Raw genomic sequence first — 20,394 nt, forward strand, 5'->3', positions numbered from 1 at the left:
GTGACAATTGTCTCTAGAGTGGAGTGGAAAGAACATGGAGATAGTGCTTTGTCTCTACTTAAAACTTAGGGGCATGTTCCTGGGATTGCTTTAAAAGGTAGAAAACAGAAAAAGACTTCTTAAAGTTATGAAGTCCCTGAAGGTTTGTCTCTAAGGTGAGGACTACTCTCTCTCATGCCTACAGTTCTTAACTGGAAAAAACAAAGGAATTACAGTTTATGAAATAAATCTCTTCTACCTTCATTGTATATTCCATGAGAAAGATTTTATTATTTAGGAAGTCACCTTTGAAATAGCATCTTTCATCCAAAAGGAGATTGATTCAGCTTCCATAGCTCATAAAAGACTGAAAATGAATTGGTCTGTGTGATGTGGCTGCACACTTGTCCCTGCTGAGATGGCACTAAGTGTGCTTGCTTTTGTCGGCCTGTCAGAGGGAAGCAGCAATTAGTCTCCCCGGAAAGCTAGCACCAAAAGACATGACGTAGTGCTCGGGAGCAAGGAGAGTATCCAAGTACAGATTTTATTTTCTTTTTAATCTGATATTTACTATTGTGTGCCTCTGCAGCCTTCCAAGCTGCACCTACCTTTGGGTGTGACCTGTCAGGACATGGAATTCTTCATAAGCTGATGTAGGAAACCCGTGTGCTGGTGAGTGCTGAGCTCCAGCAGAGCTCCCAGCTGCGCTCAGTGATGTCCCTTGTAAACGCTCCGATTTTAGCTAGGCTGTTTCTGAGTGTAGAGATTCTGGGGCAAGGAGGGCAGCACCACCTGCCCTCGGGAGAAAGCTTCTGTCCCGCCACCCGGGGTGGGTGCCGCCGGCCCAGTCCCGACCCTCCAGACGCCCCGGCCCCGCCCCGTCCGGCCACGTGTCCGCCCCGCCCCGCCCCCAGCCCTTGCTCCTGGGTCCGCCCTCGCCCCGCAGGCCTCGCCCGGCACCGCCCCTGCGCTTCGCTTAAAGGAGCCGGCGCCGCGCCCTCTCCCCGCGCTGTGCCCTCCCCGGCCTTCCTATCGCCGCTCGTCCCAGCTCCCGGTGAGGTGAGGTGGCGGCAGCGGTCAGGCAGTGCGCCTTAGCGCGGCGCCGCCATGGCGTTGGAGGTGGAGGCGTCCGGGGCTCCCCTGAGCTCTTTCCTGAGGGACTTCCCATCTCCGCTGGGTCCGGGGGAGCCGCTGCCGTGGAGCTCGGCGGGGACCGGCTCCCTGAGCAAGGCCGAGGTGCCGGGCGCGCTGGCCGACCGGGCGAGGAGCCTCCTGATCAGCAGGTGAGAGCCCGACTGCTGGCGGGCGGGCGAGGGGCTGCCGCTGGCCTCTCCTGAGGGGCGGTGCCGCGCTGACAGGCAGCGGGAGCGGGGCCGCTGAGGGGAGTGGGGCTGCCCCCGCTTCCCGCGCTGTGCGGGGTCGGAGCAGGTGCAGGCGGCCCCGAGAAGCTGCCCAGGCAGGGTTCGCGGTGCTGGTGCGGGGGGCGACAGCTCAGGGTCTGCTGGGATTTTTTTTTTTTTAGTTCCCTTTTCTCAATTGTTCTTGTGAGCATTCTCCTCCGAGCTGGGTTTTTTAAAGTAAGCTTCTGTCACAGGCCTCCTTCCGAGGTCTGTGCCTGTAGAGTAATGTTTGTGTGCTCTCAAAAATATTTATCTCCCACTCTTGATGCGTGAGAGATTAAATTACAATCCTGCAATTAGCGTGATAGGGCAATTGTTGTGGTGAAGTGCCAATAGTTAGAATTCGAGTCCCTAAAGGCACCTGTGTGGATCTGCTTGAAAGTCTGGGAAGGAGGGAGCGAGTCAGTGAGCTGCAACCTGCCTTGCAGGGCTGTCAGGTGTAAGAAGCAAGCCAGCTAGAGAAGTGTTCTGCTTCCCAGCCCTCTTCAGGTGTCTTGGTGAGTAGGATGTGCTTGTGTGGGTTTCTCAAGTTGATGTTTTCTCAAAACTGCAGCTCTTCTTTCAGTGATGTTTCTATCATCTCTTGATTTCAGGAGATCTATTTACAACCTTCAGCATTATCAGTTCACAGATTCACAGAATGTTTTGGGTTGGAAGGGACCTAATTCTAACCCCCTGCTATGTTCCAGGATACCTCCCACCAGCCCAGGCTGCTCAAGGCCCCATCCAGCCTGGCCCTGAATACCTCCAGGGAGGGGGCATCTACAACCTCCCTGGGCAACCTGCTCCAATGTCCCACCACTGTCACTGAAAGAACTTCTTCCTCATCTCCAGTCCAAATCTGCCCTCCTCAAGCCCCAATCCATTGCCCCTCATCTTGTCACCACAAGCCCCTGTCAAAAGTCCTTCCCCAGCTCTCCCACAGCCCCCTTCAGGTACTCTAGGCCACTCTAAATTAAAACTTTAACATAGCTAAGCTGCATGCACTTTTGGCAAGCTAGTGCTTCACCAAGAACAAGTTGTGTTCCTCTGAGATCTTGTCCCCTGGTACTCTTCTCTCTTCACATCTGCATCCTGAAGCACTTCAGTGGTTGGGCCTCTGCATTCTGGGTTTTATAAACTTCTTACCACAGTTTAATTCATGAATGTGTTAAGAGTCAAGAACAGCAATTATGGATGGTCTAAAGGACTCTAAGTTGAGAGCTGACTTTGTGCTGTGGTCTTGGAGATGAGTAGTGAAGACAAGGGAGGTAAGGGAAACCAGTCCTGTTCAGGTACATGCTGAATGTTACCTGGTTACTAGAGGTAAAGCTAAAGAGATAGAAACCAGAGTTTGAATTGTTTGTCTCTCTGCCTACCATCTGGTGAGTTTATGAACACTCAATGGGTCTCATTGTTGAAAGTGTCCAAGTGATTTTTATGCAGTTACTTCTGTGCTTCATGTTAGGGAGCTATTCCTGGGTGTAGCATCATTCAGTTAGTCAGTGTGCCTAAGGGTGAGAAATACATTTGATACAATTGGGAAAAACAATGTTTTGAAGTTGTAGTTGTAAAGAACCCAGATGATCATGGCATTATGTAGTTGAGCTTTGACTAAATTGCTTTGGGAAAAAAAAAAAACACAGCTGTTGCATTCTTAAATGAGATTGCAGATTCATGGCATGCACTGAATCTTTGAACTCTGCAGGAAGAGTGGTTCTGGATGAGTGCTTTAAAGAACAGAGTCATGCCAGTCTTGAACAAATCCTTGCCATATGGCAACCCATCTGCCACGGGGGCCAGGCAAATGTTTTCCAAAGTTGTTTCAGAGTGGAAGGGAAGAAGCTGTGGAGTTATGGGATAGGGTCTTCCAAGTCTAGCAATTTTTAAAACAGTGTTTTCATGTTCCATCTCTGATAGCATTCTGTTGTTCTCTAGTGAGCATATTAACGAAGGGAAGCAGAAAAAGAGCACTGATTTTTGCAATGCTTTCATCTCACCTGTCATTCCTGGTGTTTACACAGAATGGAGCCTGCCCTGTCAGAAGCTGCGTTTTTCACATACCTGCCCTGCAGCCAGTTCTGATAAGAAGCTCCACAAAGCAGGCTGTCTAAAGTCCTGACCTGGGGGGAAACGGGGAGGGGTGGGGGGGGGAATAAATAAGATTAAAGGAAGGGAAAGATAGCTAAAAAAGGCAAAGCAGAATAAAAGTACAAAAATCTGCTTCTTTACTTTCTCTTCACAGAACGTTTGGAAAACAGAAACACATAAGGAAAGTGTTTTTACAAATGCTCATGGCTGCCTGCAGGCAGCACAGTGAAGCAACGCTGCGTGAAGCTGTATGCTTGGGGATAGTGTAGCATACCTGAAGTGTAGGGGTCCCAGCAGATGTACAGCTCAGTTTTGGCCTCCTATGACAAAGAGAAACCTCATTCTGCAATTGCAAAAGGCTGCAGCTTCCACTTGGGTAGCCTAATTTTTTGCCTGTGGAGGAAAAGACTGACAGAGCCCAGGGCCAAGACAGGGATCCACTATTCTCAAAGTGCAGGCACCTTCTCATAATCCATGGAATTTTGGATTGAGTAAGAAACTGCTCAACCTTGCCCTTTCCTTTCTGTGTTAGATACCATGGATCAAATCAAAATGCAGTTTTGAGGGTTAAATGAACTTTTCAACTGATCCAAACTCTCTGCAACTAGATGAGGGACTGTGAGGAGATAGAAGAAACATGAGACGCTTTATATATGAAAGTTGTGAAGATGCAGAAGTGATGACAGATCAGAAAGCAAGTTCATGAGAGGTCACTGTAGCTTAGATCTAGTGATCTGCTGTTGCAGGCTATCATGGGAGCTTCCCTATACACAGGTGTTAGCTCAGTGGAAAATATGCACATTCCAATACTACAGTGTCAGTGTAATCAGGCTTAACTCTATGAGGATGTTGCTGGATGTACCTTGCTGGCTTCTGGCATTGGTGCTTGTTCTGTATTTGACACTTCTAGCATCACAGAGTGTGTTTTACATGATGATTAATAATGATGGATTCATCATTATATCATAATACTTCAAAGTATTATCATTATATATATCAAAATATATCATAATACTTCAAAGTATTATTTAGAATTGAATTTGGTACACAGTCTGCTTCTTATTTCTGCATTGTCAAATACTTCATTTGCACCCACACAGAGGTAGGTCATGCCTTGAGGGGCTCAAGCCACTAAAGGTCCTGCAATATCCTTGGCTCATGAGACAACATAGGGTGGTGCTCAGGTTGTCCATCTAGTTGCTTGGAGGCATAAACCTTTGTCTTTGTAAGAAGAAATATTCCTCAGGATTGCTGCTGTGAAGAGAATGAGGTAAAGAAAAAAGTTTGTTAGGGCCAGTAAGGAGTTTCTGAATGCTGTTGCTTCTCTAATGCTACACACAGCTCTTGCATGGAAGCAGTTGGATATCTCAGGCTAATTCCTTCGAATGTCTTCACTAATCTGAAACGAATTATTTTAACAATCTTCTGCAATTGTCTTAGCCAAGCTCTAGCTCAGATAGCCAACCGCTTTCTCATCCTGGCAGGACTTGCTCTTAAATCACTAACCCAGTGAAGCTTTGCAGATGTTCCTACTTTGAATAATTCATTTAAATCAGTGGAACTGCCTGCCTTGTATAGAGCTGAATACGTACATCGTGTTCTGAAGAATCGGGGCAGGCTTAAGTAATCTAGTTCTGTAGAACTGTAATTAATGTCTGCTTTTGGGCAAGAGCTATGTGTGCTGGCAGGTTGTGGAATGAAGAGTCTATTAGTTACTTCCAAAGCTTTGGGAATTAACCTGAAATGCTACTAACTCATACTACTGAAACAGAACATGAGATGAAATCAGACTCTCAAATGGAGAAATTCCTCCTTTCCCTTGGTAGGAGCTGAAATTTGTATGACCATCCTGTGACACAGCCAAAGAACAATGGGAAATTCCTGCAGCCTTCCTGTTTGAGGGGACTTTACTACAATAACACTTGTGAGAGTTTGGCTTCCTGTTCAGCCCCCCTGCCCCGCCCCGCCAAGTGATTTCACTGTGTTTCATCTCTGGGTTGCCTCAGCATCCTGTTTTGTGCCTGTGTTATATGCTGTAATGCTTACAGCCAATGTGTGGCCCTGGCAGCTTTGTTTTTGGCATTTCCCTGCTTTTAGAATAGTTAATTCAACAGTTCTGGTATTTTGAAGTTTTTATGGATGTAAGCATGAAGGGGGGGTGGGGTTGTGAAATCTTATCTTGCCTCTGCTTTATCTGTCTTCTGAAAACTCTTTCTAATCTCTTCTTCTGTGAAAACTACTTAGTGCTCCATGTACTGTGACCTCTGCTTTTAATAAATTCCCTAAAACTTTATTCCTAATTTGTACCCTTTAGTGGATGGTAGTGACTTGTCATTGCTAGGAACGTGTTTACAGTATCAGTGATCCATTCACTTCAGACGAGAAAGTGAATTCCATGTGTGATTGCCTGCATCAAACTTTCATGGGACTGGTTTTGCTTGTTGGAAAAGCAAGCATGGGGTTAGCAGAAGCAGCCTACTTCTTCAGGAGCGCCAGAGTTCTCACTGCTTTGTGATGAATAATGTTAGAATGGGAAGTCTTGATAGTGTTAATGCACAAGAGGAATGTGGCAGTAGTTAATTTAGCGAATGGTTAACAAACTGGCTCTGCTAATTTTGGGTGGTGGTCAGAACTAACTGGTTTCCTGTTGTGAGTGGTTTGTGCACTGTTATTCCTGAAGCTGATGGCAGGGTGGTACACAGCTTGAGAGAAATGCTGTGCAGCTCACTCTCTGTGTGTCTGGATAATAAAGTTTTTGGCAGCTCTGACCTGCCTCCAACACTATAAAGAGGCTGGACAAACTGTTAATTTTGTGGTCAGTGAGTTACCTTTTGGAATATATTTCTTGATTTGAATCTCCCTGGGAGTTTTCCCTGTCACAAGATACTCTCAATAGTAATTCTGGGAAAGAATCAGTTTTGCTTTTAAAAAGAAAGTGTATATATGGGGATGCCTGCAATACATGAGAGAAAAAAATGGATGAAAAAAAATGGATTGAATGGATGAAAAAAAAAATCAATTCTATAATGATGAGGAAACTTTTCGGGCTGGCTTGCTGCTGTTTAAATCAGTTTCTTTGGAAAATGGAAGTTATCTTTCCCTAGAACTTGCACATTCTGCTCTCACAATCTGTGTGAAACACCCTTTGTGTTGCTGTTTGAACTGGGCATCAGGATAAGAAATACTCAGTTTTGAAACAGCAGGTTTAGGGCTTAATTGAAAAGTGGCTTTTCTGGAATTAATCCTCTCCTGTTCTGCTGGGTGTTTTTTCTTCCTGCTGAGAATGAAATGGAAGTAGCAGGTGACTCTCCACTGCATATTTTCTGTGGAAAAAAAAAAAAAACCTGTTCAGTGATGACTAAAGGATCTAAACAGATGGATTCTGGATTGAAAAGCTTCTGATAGTTTCAGAAAAAAAGATCTGAAAGAAACTGCTTCATGTAAAGATGTAAATGTAAAAGATTGAAATTCTGTGTATGGCTTTATGTATTTGTTTTGATTCCATCTTGTTCATCAACTGTACAGACCTGGTGTCATTAACAACAGAAACAACTTCCTGTGCATTGTGGCGTGTCAGATGTTCTCTCCTCAGTGGATACATATTTCTACTTTTCCAACCATCATCTCCCTGGGAACTCTGGGTGCTGCTGTAATAAATGCTAATGCTTACATCCACTCGAGTGGAAACATTCTGTAGTTGATTATAAGAATAAAAAAAAAGGGGGGTGGGAAATAAAAGTAGCAGATTGGGGAGAAAATACTGAATACAAGCAGCTTTTGTTTATGAGGAAACTTGTGACCTGCTATTATTTTGGCAGGGTGAGAGGATCTTTCACTTGCTAGAGAACTGCTAGCATTTGCAGATCTGCACTAAAAACACTTTGCTGATAGAGCTGTAATGTGCTAGAAATGCACACTGAGTCCACAGCCACAAACTTTGCTTTCCTGGCAAAGCTGTAGTGTGTGTCATCTTCTGGTGTGACAGAGCCTGGGGAGCACCAAGTGCACAAACACATCTTCCCTCTGTGTAAGTCAGCTGCAGCTGAGTTATGCTCAAAGCTTTTGCTAGCAGATACAGTACCTCTCCATTCCCCAACATATATATGCGCATTCTGAAAGGAAGAGAGGATCATACGGTGGTGCTCTGGCCTACAAAACTACTGTTCCCTTGTTTCCATGACTTTGGTGATGATATCAAGAAAGAATATCATGTAGCTTGCTTTTTAATTTGAAAGGTGACAAGTGACCAACAGTTTGGCCACTAGAATTAGTAATCTCTTCTGTTTCTCTTTCTACAAGGAGAGATTTCCTGAGAGTCCTGTGGGAGAACGTGTCTGTTAGGGGCAGTGGGATGTGAATTATTTTCCTTCACCCAAAAAAGGAAATGTAAACTCAAGGCTTTGTGAAAACACTGCCTGTTTGGTATGTCCTGGTGAGGCTTTGTACCACCCTCCACCAGGTTACACAGAGATCTCTGCTCTAAGTGCTGAAGAGCAGCTGTTGGGAGTCTGCCATCTGCTGCACTGCTCTGCCTTCTCAAAGCTGCTGTAAGCTGTGGGTGTAGAGCACAACAGAAAGTCTGTCAGCTGTTTTCAAGGCTTTGAAAAAAATGTACTCATAGCTGAGGCTCTGGACAAGATGTGGCGCCCTGACCTTCAGTGCTCTGGATGCTTCCTCCTTGCTCACAAAGCTGTTTACTAGAGACTCCTGAATACTTACACTCTGAAATTTGAGAGGAGGAAGCCATGGGGGCATTTTTGTTCTGGTGGTTTGAAACACTCACTGCAAGTGTCCTGGGCATTTAATGATCCAAATAAAACCAAATAAGAAGTGATCTTGCTGGGCTTTCTGCTTCCTGAAGAAATGTGTTTGTACTCTGCCTTTTCCTCCTGAAGGCTGCTACGTAAGGGGTCAGTAACAATCTTACAGTTCATCTGGCACTCATGGTTAGGCTGTGGTTGTGAAATAAACCAGAGAACTAAACTGTATTGCAGAAAAGAAACAAGATGATGAAGGAGAAGTGAACTTCTCTTCAGTAACTGGTGCCAAATAGGAAAGTTCTTTCTACTTCTGTCTGTAACTTTGCTTTGGCCCACAGGTCTGTATATCACCAGAAGCTTTGCATATCTGCTTTTGACAGTACGCTGTGTCCAGTAGTCCTTACTCCTTCAAGGAGTTGGTTGGCATAGAAATTGAAGTGTGTTCTTTATTGGCATAAGTACTGTTTTACTCTTTTAACTTAGCACTTCTGTCTATACTCAAATTTTCACAGTGAGGTGTGTATTGTATGGTGAGGTGGCTGCAGGATATGAACTCATGAGACCCCACCTGGACCACTGTGTCCAGTGCTGGTGCCCCAGCAGAAGAAGGACATGGAGCTGCTGGAGTGGGTCCAGAGGAGGCCACAAAGATGATCAGAGGGCTGGAGAACCTTCCTTATGAGGACAGGTAGAGAGGGTTGGGGCTGTTCAGCCTGGAGAAGAAAAGGCTCTGAGGAGATCCTAAAGCAGCTACAGGAGAGCTGGGAAGCAACTTTTTAGAAGGTCGTGTAGTGATAGGATGAGAGGGAACAGCTTTAAGCTTGAGAAGCGGAGATTTAGACTGGAGATTAAGAAGAAATTCTTGACAGTCAGGGTGGTGGGACACTGGAACTGCTTGCCCAGGGAGGTCATGAATGCTCCCTCCCTGGAGGTGTTCAAGGCCAGGCTGGATGAGGTCTTGAACAACCTGGGCTAGTGGAAGGTGTCCCTGGCCATGGCAGGGAGGTTGGAACTGGATGATCTTTAAGGTCCCTTCCAACCCAACCCATTCTATGACATAAACTCCAAGCTCCAGCTACTGGCGATCTGACTCGAGCTGGTGGTGAGGCTACAACGCCTCCTCTGAACTGTTACAACATGCATTAATTCTTCTGAAATATTTTTTATTGTGGTCAAAACACACCCTTTTTGTTGGCAAAGAAATAGCCTGTGGCAAAAAAAAATTCTTCATATGTTTACACTAGCCTCTGCACTCCGAGGCTGGGGAATTGGTGTTGCATGTGTCATAGAAATGGGGCTGAGACGTGGCTCTTCTAAGAGTCTTCAGGAAAGGTAATGAACATCCTTTCCACGTAATGCACCCCACCAGCTTCCCTCTTTTCCCCTACATGCTTGTTTTGCCACTTAGGAAATGGCTACAGTATTTCTTCTGATTCATGAAGATGAAATTGTACTTGGCTCAGCTGTCAGCAGAGTGTCACAGGCTTCTTTGGAAGGAAAATGCTAACAATAAGTGACATTTGCTTCCAGAAAAGGTTTGAAGTCTGTTCTGGTAATTGCAGTGGGCTTCTACTTTTACACTGGTTGCCATAGGTACTGTGTCTACTTCCAGATACTTTCTAGCCAAGTGAGACCTTATAGCTTTCAAAAAAAGAACAGTTCTTACTTTAATTATTATTTTGCTAGCTCTTGGTGCTGTTTAGTCTTGAGGAGAGAAGGCTGAGGGTGGATCTTGTTAATGTCTGTAAATATCTGAAGGGTGGGTGTCAAGATGTGGGTGCCAGGCTCTTTTTGGTGGTGTACAGTGATAGGACAAGGAACAATGGGTACAAGATAAAACACAGGAGGTTCCACCTCGACACAAGCAGACACTTCTTTACAGTGAGGGTGCTGGAGCCTTGGAGCAGGCTGCCCAGAGAGATTGTGGAGTCTCCTCTGGAGTCATTCAAAACCTGCCTGGATGTGTTCCTGTGTGGCCTGCCCTAGGTGATTCTGCTTTGGCAGAGGGATTGGACTGGATGATCTCTGAGGGTCCAATCCCACATCTAACATTCTGTAATGTAGAGGATGAAATTAGAACCAGTAGATATTGAAAACAAATGAAGGATGCCATTACCAATATAGTAGTACTAGTATAAGAGTTTAGAAAGTAACCAACAGCTATGCTCTTGGGAACTCAGGCTGAACTAAATAGGTAGGGTCAGCTTTTTGTTTCTTATTTTATCTTTTGTCAGTGTGTCAGAATCATCTCCTCCATGCTGTGGCTGGTGCGTAACAAAATCCCAATCAACAACTATTTTGGGGGTATAGAATTGCAAGACTATGGAGAGGGAGGAAATGCATAGGAAGCAAAACTAAATGAAGCTTTATCAGTACTGAGCAGTCTCTGAATTTCCTTTTTAGGAACTGGGTGGCAACTGGAAAAAGTTGAAGGATGTTACATAGTAACTGGTAACCCTTGTCTTTGTTATGGGCATCCTGTAAGCAGAGCTTTAGACAGGACTTGTGAATTATAGCACTTTAATATATTTCCTTTTGACCCTGTTCAGCAAGTCAGGAAGGAAGCTGCAGAGCAGAAGTTTAGCAAATTGAAAATCAAAGCATTAAGCTCCCTTCTGATGCCAAGCTGGGAAACCAGGCTAGGTTTGAATTTTTCCTCCAGCAGAGCAGAGACATTCCGAAGATGACTGAAGCTGTGGCTCTCAATGCATTTAAATGCATAGCTGTTTAATGGGTTTTGTCTCTGTTCTTAGAGCTGAATCCTACTTTAACTAAAGCTTCTGACTTCCAGCAGCACCAGCTGCACATCTGCCATTGTATTGCTTGTATTTTCATATTCTTATCTTTTTCACCTATGCAAACAAAAGCAGGAAGCAGGATTTCTAGGGGGGAGGACGTGCCATATCCGTTTCAGATGTGCCTTTTGCCTGACCTTTCCAAAGGTTGTCTGTCGGTGTCAGAGTGATTATAAGCAGGAATTGTTACTTTTAACTTGGGTAGGAGAGGAACTGACTGCCCTGAACATATTAGCCTTTAAAAAAAAAAAAAAATCCAATTTCTGCTTTTCCTTGATGTGCTGTGACTGCAGCTAGCACTGGAAAGACTGCAGACGTTGCCGTCTCTTTGAAGTACCAAATGACTCATTAAAGGAGGCCGTCACCGCCGCAGACCGCGTAACGCAAACCACGCTGCTGTTAGCAGCCTGCTGTCTGACACAGTGCTGTTTGCTGCCACAGGAGGTACTCCACACGGCCGTGAGGAGATGACAAGGTCCCTCTTTCAGAAACAATAGCAAAATGCGTTTCAGCTTCTTGTCGCTGGCAGCTCAAACCTCGTGGTTGTCCCCTCCCTCCCCTCCCTGCTCTTCTGAACGCACAGAACCAATCGTTTCTGTTGAACATCTGTGGAGACCAGTTGCTTCCACCACTTCTTACTCTGCAGCCAGCCACTTTTAGGCAGGACTTTCTAAATGTTTCCTGGAAAACAGTCTTGTCCTTGACTTGCTGCAGGTACATTAATGTGATTCTTGCTTGTGGTGTTTAATTTGAGACTGTAGATATCAAACACTCCGTGAACAACAGATAAAATGCTTTTGATAGATGTCCATGCTTGCTCTTCATTGTGCTCATGGGAAATGCCTGGGATGTGTTATGTACTGTAATTGTTAGTGCCTGCCATGGAAATACGGTGAATAGAGAAGAGTTCTTTTCCAGTAGCCCCATTTTAAAATTGGATGGGGCTTATTAATCTACATATTCAAAAGCATTATAACAAGTATGTGCTTCACATAAAGGGTATATAAAGCATTGCATAAAGCATTGTGTTAAAAGGGGAGGGTGTGTAGAATGTGTAGTATTATTGTCTTCTAGATGCTTACATAAAAAGCTTCAGCTGAACCTTAAGTCTTGAAGTCCTATCCTAGCCCTCAGTGCCAACTTTTTGCACCTTTTTCCTGGGTGATTCCTTTGGGCAGCTTCTAGGATAACCTGAGTGTTAGAGGGCTGTAGGTTAGTACTGACCATGACTTCCCTCATGGAGGGAAGGCAGCTAGAGTCTTTAGTAACCTTTTTAGAGATGTGTGTGTAGCACAATGCAGAGGTCCTGATACTGTATGTGGTGAAACAGTTGACTTCAAGGAAGAAATATTATGTAGTGAGTAGAAACAAAATGTTTGTGTTCAGAGACTAAATTGAAGGTAGCAGTTACCATTTGAGAGCTCAAGAGAAGGAGGTACCATCTGCGACTGGAGTGTGAGGCAACAGTTTGAAAACATGATTCATACACTTCTTCCTCTTTGAATTCTTGTGACAGCAGTTGTCTAACTGAAGATCTTACTAAAGGTTTGTATGGATAAATATTGAACACAGGATTTCCTCTATGAGTTTACTAATGAAGCTGGAGTTATTGTGTGTAATGCTTTCTAATTCTGAGCTCACCAGCCATGAACAGGGACGTCATAGCTCAATTTAAACTAATGCAACCTGTTTTGCTCTCCCTTTCTTTTCTTGCCCACAGAGGTGTTGCACCACTTCTTGCAGCATCATTGATCCATGCTGCACTTGATGAAGTTCTCCAAACAGACTTGACTGAATTTCAGCAGCAAAGTGTGGAGACAGAGGAAGGAGGAGATGAAGAAAGGTTCACCTGTAAGTATACTTTTTCCCTTCTGTGGTTTTCCCAGAGGATGTCTATTGGAAGACTTCCATGTTTTGAAATGGTTCCCAGAAGATTTGGTTAGGCTGTCTGGCAAACACCAGAAAAGAACTTTACTTGCTCCTGCTGGGTATCTGGGATGAAAGGTGTCTGTGGGCAAAACGCAAACGTGGTGTCTGGAGCCTCAGACTGACCAGGTGGGTTGGCATTCTAGAAAAGGAAGAGAGTTACTCTTCTCAGAAAGAGATGTGTCCACTGTGCTTCCTGAACTTGTTAAGAATTTCTCCTCATTGAATGATTTCACTTAAACTGAACTGGCTCAGTTCCTGTCTTAAGGTGATAGCCCCTTATTTTTGAAGTGCCCTTTTCTCTCTGCTAGACTGACCTTAGCTAATCACTGCTGTGTTTTGATATTGGCATCATCGCAGCTGCTATTGTGCAGCCATGCTGACACCTTCAATTCATCCATATAATCTACCTTGCTTTGGTCTCTTCTTGGGAACAACATTTTGGGACCCATGGCCCCTCCACAACTTGAATATCTTTAAACTCTAGCTCTTTCTCTTAGTAGTTTCTGTCTCTATCAATTATTGCTTTCCTTCCCACCCTTCCCTGTAAAGATGAGAGGCTGGAGGATGAAGAACTCAATGTGTGTCTTCTGCCTGATGCCTGCATTTTCTCCTGAGTGAGCTGGAGAGGGAACAGACCTTGGTGACTGAGTGCTGGGTTTGTGCCTCATGTAGCAGATGGTCCTATCACATTTACATGCTGAAGTGTTTAACATTAGACTTCAGCAAACCTTTAGTCCCAGTGCCAAGAATTTAAGTGGAGCAGGATGCAGGCAGAGTAGAAGATAAAAACAGAGGAAAGATGTCTTAGGCAAACTAGTCTGTCCTGTAAGGGGAAATGCTCATCCTTTCATTTCCCTGGGATAACTTGAAAGGCAGTTCAGCATGCCCCAGAGGATGTGTCTCCAAGCAGAGCTTTGGTAATGAGCAGGATACAATGCTTTCCAGAAGCCTGTCTCAGTATTCACCTACAAGTCAAATGGCAGGAGGGGGAACCCACTTAATTAAGTCTTGCTGCACCCTCAATATTTCACCACTTACTGTATCATTTATTTGTCTGCATCAGAGATTTAGCAAGTTTCTAGCACTTTGCATGGGGAGAGTTGGTTTGATATCAGCTTGGTCTTACGGTCACTGTTGGTCTGATCATTTTTGTGGCCCTCCTCTGGACCTTCTCCATCAGGTCCATGTCTTTTTTTGTACTGAGGGCCCCAGAGCTGGACACAGCACTCTAGGTGAAGTCTCACCAGAGCAGAGTGACAGAATTGCCTCTCTCCATCTCTGGGCATGCTGCTTTTGATGCAGCCCAGGCTGCCATTGGCCTTCTGGGCTGCTAGTGTACACTGTTGGTTCGTGTCCAGCTTTTTGTCTACCAGTATCCCCAAGTCTTTTTCTGCAGGACTGCTAACTCCTAAGTGAAGAAGCTGCTCTCATCTTTAAGGTTATTCTGTTTTCCATTGCAACTTTCTCTCCACGTCATTCTCAGGAGCCTGTTCTGATTCTTACAGAGTGCTGGGTGTATGCATATAGCTCTAGGGAGAGAAACTTGAAGGAAAGAGAGGCCAAAAGATGGGATGATGTAGGAAAAGGGGGCACACAACCTATTGTTTTGTCTTTGTGCTGTCAGTGCTGGATGGAGAGTCGTTGCAGCGCTGCTTCTTCAACAAGCTTCGGGATATTTGCTGTGAGTGGCAGAAGCAGCTGCCACCACTGAGGCCACTGAGGAGGTTCCTGCTTGTTTCTGTCCATGCCATCCGGAACACTCGGCGGAAAATGGAGGACCGGCACGTTCTGCTCCCAGAGTTCAATCAGCTCTTTGGTTTAGCAGTAAGTCTGGGAAACACTGGGGAGGTCCATTTGTTGATGTTTCAATGCTCCTGTAAACACCATGACCCAGGGATGGATGATCTGTGAATGACAGGAAGTTGTTGCTGCAAGTTAGTTATCGCCTCTGTGCAGGACTTACTGACTCAGATTGCTAGGGGCCAACTGCTGCCCTGATAAGGAACCATCTTCTGACCTGGGTTTCATGTCCCAAGTGATACAGGCAGATGGGGAGTTCATACAGTGCTATGTTGCTGGAGTTGCAATGTTGTGATTGTGGTAACTGTTAGGAAGAGGGGAGAACAGCAACTGCACAAGTGCCAATTAAAAGAAGCTGCAGTGGGCCTGTATAACCAGCTGCCTGCTGTTTCAACTCCAGATTATTTTCAAGGATATTAAATGACTAACAGCAAACAAAGGAAAGTAATTCCCCTGCCAAGTACCTATTCCATCCATTTTGCAAGCTGACTTAAATTGCCCTTACCTGTGCAATGTTGTATGGAAGAAAGCCCAGAATAAAGAATCTTTGCTTGCTGGTACCAGTCTATGAGGTATTTTGGTTTTGAACATGAAGATGTCTTCCTCTCTCTCCCTCCCTACAAAAGGATGAAGTGGATCGTGCTTACTTTGCAGTATTTGATGGCCATGGTGGAGTGGATGCTGCTGATTATTCAGCAACCCATTTACATGTAAATGTTGGGCTGCACAAAGAATTTGTTAAGAATCCAGCTGAGGCCTTGAAATGCTCTTTCCAGAAGACAGACGAAATGTTTCTTGTCAAAGCCAAAAGAGAGGTGAGTGGGTAGAGATTCATTCCCTTGTATTTAAATAAGACTGAGAACTGTTGGACAAGGTGGTGTTATCCAGAAAATTCTGGCAGTATAGTTCCTTTGGATCACTGACTTCTTTCTGAAGTTAGGATACATGTGAAGGTTTGCTTTGATCCAATTATTTCTCTTTGTGAGGAAAACCAAAATGACAGTGCTTGCCAGTTCAAGATGAAAGTGATCAGGGGGCTAGAGCACCTCTGCTACGAGGACAGGCTGAGGGAGCTGGGGTTGTTCAGCCTGAAGAAGAGAAGGCTCTGGAGAGACCTTAGAGCAGCCTTGCAGTACCTGAAAAGGGCTACAAGAAGGTTGCAGAGGGACTGTTTGCAAAGGCCTGCAGTGACAGGACAAAGGACAATGGTTTGAAATTAAAGAAGAGCAGATTTAGCCTGGATGTTAGCAACAAGTTCTGCCCCATGAGGGTTGTGGAACACTGGCACATGTTGCTCAGGAAGGTGGTTGGGGCCCCAATCCTGGAGATATTCAAGGTTAGGCTTGACAAGGCTCTGAGCAACCTGATCGAGTGGAGGATGTCCCTGCTTGACTGGACTGGATGGAAGTATTCATTGTTAAATGTCTTCAGTTCTGACAGTGAGCTACAAAAGAGGGACCAGCTTCTTTCTGACTCTCACTAATCAATGTGGAATCTTGGACAGTTAGGTGCCTTCCTTTGTTGACATCTTCATTTGAATACCCAAGGACAAGGACATATATTTAGGGCAAGGGGTCTGTAGTTGTGGAGTGGAGAATGTGAAAGGGACTGGGGAGACCTGAGTGTGTTTGTGAAATGTTCACAGCACTGAGATTCAGATCTTCTTCCTTTCCTGTGTGTCTCTGTGTTTTGAACAATAGAGGTCTTAGTCTCCTCCATCGGTTTTGGAATTAATAGCAAAGAAGGCAGAGCATGACAGAGGCAGTACTAATCCACCCTTTGCGTGGTGGAATATGTAGAGTTTATTTCAGGTCCCTGAGCTGCAATTAGCAGTCTGCTCTCCTGTCTTTAGGTGTGATTAAACCCAAGTTTGCAATATTGCCATGTACGCTCTAGAGCTTGCTGAATATTCTCCTAACACAGCTGCTTTCTTCTCCAGAAGCTGCGCAGTGGTACAACAGGTGTGTCTGCCTTGATTGTAGGGAGCAAGCTACACATAGCATGGCTTGGGGACTCACAGGTCATGCTTGTGCAGCAAGGAAAAGCTGTGACGTTAATGGAACCTCACAAACCAGAACGAGAAGTAAGTCTAACTTGTTTTTTTTTCTCCCATGTGCGTTGTCAGAATCTCTCTTGAAATCTATGGGAATCAAACCTTCTTAAGTGTTTGGTGTTTTATACACTAACATACGTTGTAGGGGAGGATTCAGAGAACTGACAGTTTCCTTTTTGACATCCACTCTTGTGTCTTGAAAAGGTGATCCCTGCAACTATGATCCTCTTAAAGGTACAGAGGGTCCTGTAAATCCTGCCTTCTGTTCCTGCTCAAATGGTCCTTTCAAAATTTCTAGCAATTGGAGACTTCCACAAATTTTTTGTGTGTGAATCTAAAACTGCCTGTTACAAATGAACTTATTAATTTGAGATTAATAGCTATCTAAAATGTTAGCATGATGCAAGCCTTTCATAATAGGCTATCCTATCCTTCAAAAGCTGATGATACTCTACTGCTATCCTAAGTGGCTTAAAGTGTATTGCATTCCCTATATGTTTTAACTGGCTGGATATTTCATTACAGTGAATTTGATGGGGATCTTTCATGGCAAGACCCTTGGCCTTCAGAGCATGAATATTTGTTAAAATAATGTAATTCAAGAATACAAATGCTGTTGTCACAGTCTAGTTACCTTGTATTTTGTTCCAAAGAGTTTATATTTACTCAGTTGCTGGATGGGAAGAAGTGGCAGCAAAGGGTGCTCATTCATATGGATGATACAAAAACTTAAGAATTCTCCTTTTTTCTGGGGTTGTTCAGCCTAGAGAAGAGAGGACTCCAGGGGAACCTTAAAGCAGCCTTCTAATACCTGAGGGGATCCTACAGGAGAACTGCAGTAGGACTCTTTGTAAGGGTGTCTAGCAGTAGGACAAGAGGGAATGGTTTGAAGCTGAGAGAGAGTAGAGCCAGACTGGATCACAGGAAGACATTCTTCAGTATGAGGGTGGTGAGACTCTGGAACAGGCTGCCCGGGGAGGTTGTGGATGCCTCCTCCCTGGGGATGTTCAAAGCCATGTTGGAAAAGGCCTTGAGCAGCTGAGTCTATTTTGAGGTGTTCCTGCCCATGGTGGGGAGGTTGGAGTAAATGATCTCTGAGGTCCCTTCCAACCTAAGCCCTTCTATGATTTTTTTAGTGGACAAACCATAGTAGTGTTTCAGTATAAAAATTGTATTCTACTGTTTTTCAGGATGAGAGAGCACGCATTGAGGCTCTGGGTGGTTGTGTGACCTATATGGACTGCTGGCGAGTTAATGGCACCTTGGCTGTTTCTAGAGCAATTGGTAAGACAAACCATCAGAGTTAGTGTAGTTCAGATTAAATTTGATGCTCTTCAGAAAAGAGGTGTTCCAGCTCTCTGATTATTTTCATGACCCTCCTCTGGACCCCCTCCATCCAGTCCCTGTCTCTCTTGTGTTGAGGACTCCATAGCTGGACACAGCACTGCAGGTGAGGTCTCACCAGAGCAGAGCAGAGTGGCAGAATCTCCTCTCTCCATGTGCTGCCCATGCTGCTTTTGATGCAGCCCAGGATGCCATTGGCCTTCTGGGCTGCAGGTGCCCATTGCTGGCTCATGTCCAGGTTTTTATCCATGAGCACCCCCAAGTCCTTGTCTGCAGGGCTGCTCTCAATCTCATCATCCCCCAGCCTGTATTGATAATAAGGATTGCCCCAATCTAGGTGCAGGACCTTGCACTTTGCCTTACTGAACCTCAGGAGATTCTCCCTAGCCCAGCTCTCCAGCCTGTCCAGGTCCCTCTGGATGGCATCCTGTCCTTAAGCTTTCTTTACTACTCACCAATTAGAGCAACTGTAATGCATGGGTGGAAGGAAATTAGTCTAAATTTGGATCAATAGTGACCTGTCTATGTGAAACCAATGAACTAAACACAGCGAGCAGATTGTTATGGCATTATGTTGTGTATCTGATAGCTAAGAAAATTCTTGTTTTTGTAGCATTCTGAAGGCTACACCTGCAAAATGAAGGCCTGACTATCTCCTTGTACAAATATATTTCAGGGAGAAAAAACTTTGAAAGCATTTCTGTAGTTTCCCTGTAAAATTAGGAAAGCCTGAATTAGAGTAACTGCATAGAAAGGTACTGCATTTAGGTAGGTTCCAAGCATTCTTAAAGAAACAAAGGCCTGCCCTGCTTATTCTATAGCTTTTCATTACTCCTGTCCTGCACCGGGTACCTCTGGAATATGCTCTGGCTGTCCTTGGAGATGGTGAAAACAATCAGTGAGAGAAATAACTGTTTACATTTGAAATAAGAAAGCCTTTGTTTGGATTGTTTGTTTTAGGGGATGTATGCCAGAAGCCCTATATCTCTGGTGATGCAGATGGAGATTCATTTGAGCTGACTGGCTCTGAAGATTACTTGCTCCTAGCCTGCGATGGATTCTTTGATGCTGTCAAGCCATATGAGGTTGTAGACTTGGTCCTAGATCATTTAATGCAAACCAAAGGAGTGGGTCTTAATGCAGCAGAAAGACTGGTGGCTGCTGCAAAAGAAAATGGATCCAGTGATAACATCACTGTTCTAGTGGTGTTCTTGAGGGATCCTCAGGACATCTTGGCAGGCTGTCTCAGAGACCCTAAGAACCTTGAGGCCGGTGATGATGCTCGGAGTTCACCCTTTAATTTCCTCAGCTGTGAGGCAGCAGCCACACAGTGACAAAATCTGCTTAAATGAGAATGTTTAAGTAAGTTCACGCCAGGAACTGCTTTACGCTGAAGAAGCCTCTAATACAATAGGCAAAACGTGTCAGGAGAAGAGTGACAAATGGACAAACATTTGAGGGAAGGACAAGACTCCTTTTGCTGAGTTCCCATTTGTTTTTCCCTTCCTTCCCCCCTCCCTTCAAAAACCACTGAGCAGACCTTGTACAGCTGTTCCTCATATCCCTCTGCCCTGGAAGTGGTAAAAAACCTTACTGTGCATAAGCTATTGGTTCAGTAAACCTGCTTGTGAATTCTGAGTGAGAATTTCAATTAGAGTCATAGAACCACAGAATTGCTAGGGTTGGAAGGGACCTCGAGGATCATCCAGTTCCAACTCCCCTGCCATGGGCAGGGACACCTCACACTGGATCAGGTTGCTCAGAGCCACATCCAGCCTGGCCTTAAAAACCTCCAGGGATTGGGCTTCCACTACCTGCCTGGGCAACCTGTTCCAGTGTCTCACCAGTGCTTAAAGAGAATGCTGTATGTATAATTAATTGTGAGATTACTTTGGACTTTGGGAAGAGAGAAACTGTCACCATCACAGAGGAGCTTGTTACTGTGTGGAGTCTGTAGGAGCAAGCTTGGTGTGTGAGTGATTGGGGGTGACACTGTTCTGTTTGGGGAGTCGCTTTTGTTTTGTACCAAAGAGGAGATTCCAAGGGTGATGTGGCTGCTTCATTCAGAGGCATTCAACTTCGTGTGTGTGTGGAGAGGAGAAAACGAAACTGAATGCTAAAAAAAAAAAAAAAAAAAAAAAAAAGAGCCAGAAAGCTAACTGAAAATATCCCAGGCAAAATGATACAAAATCAGCTTCTTCTGGGGTTGCTCTGGTTTATAAACTGGAATCCAATATTTAACTGCACTGGATTATTTCTCTCTA

At 44.8% G+C, this 20,394-nt stretch overlaps 1 protein-coding gene across 1 annotated transcript; it reads left to right on the plus strand.

Annotated features, from left to right (window-relative positions):
- Positions 1-1,086: 1,086 nt before the first annotated feature.
- PPM1F (protein phosphatase, Mg2+/Mn2+ dependent 1F) lies at positions 1,087-19,464 on the plus strand. The gene is made up of 7 exons (XM_054392819.1): positions 1,087-1,262; positions 12,725-12,855; positions 14,558-14,757; positions 15,360-15,548; positions 16,673-16,816; positions 17,977-18,070; positions 19,091-19,464. The coding sequence occupies exons 1-7, from the start codon at positions 1,087-1,089 to the stop codon at positions 19,462-19,464; spliced, it is 1,308 nt and encodes a 435-aa protein (XP_054248794.1).
- The last annotated feature ends 930 nt before the right edge of the window (positions 19,465-20,394 follow it).

Source organism: Indicator indicator, chromosome 26 (assembly GCF_027791375.1).
Source record: "Indicator indicator isolate 239-I01 chromosome 26, UM_Iind_1.1, whole genome shotgun sequence".
NCBI lineage: Eukaryota > Metazoa > Chordata > Aves > Piciformes > Indicatoridae > Indicator > Indicator indicator.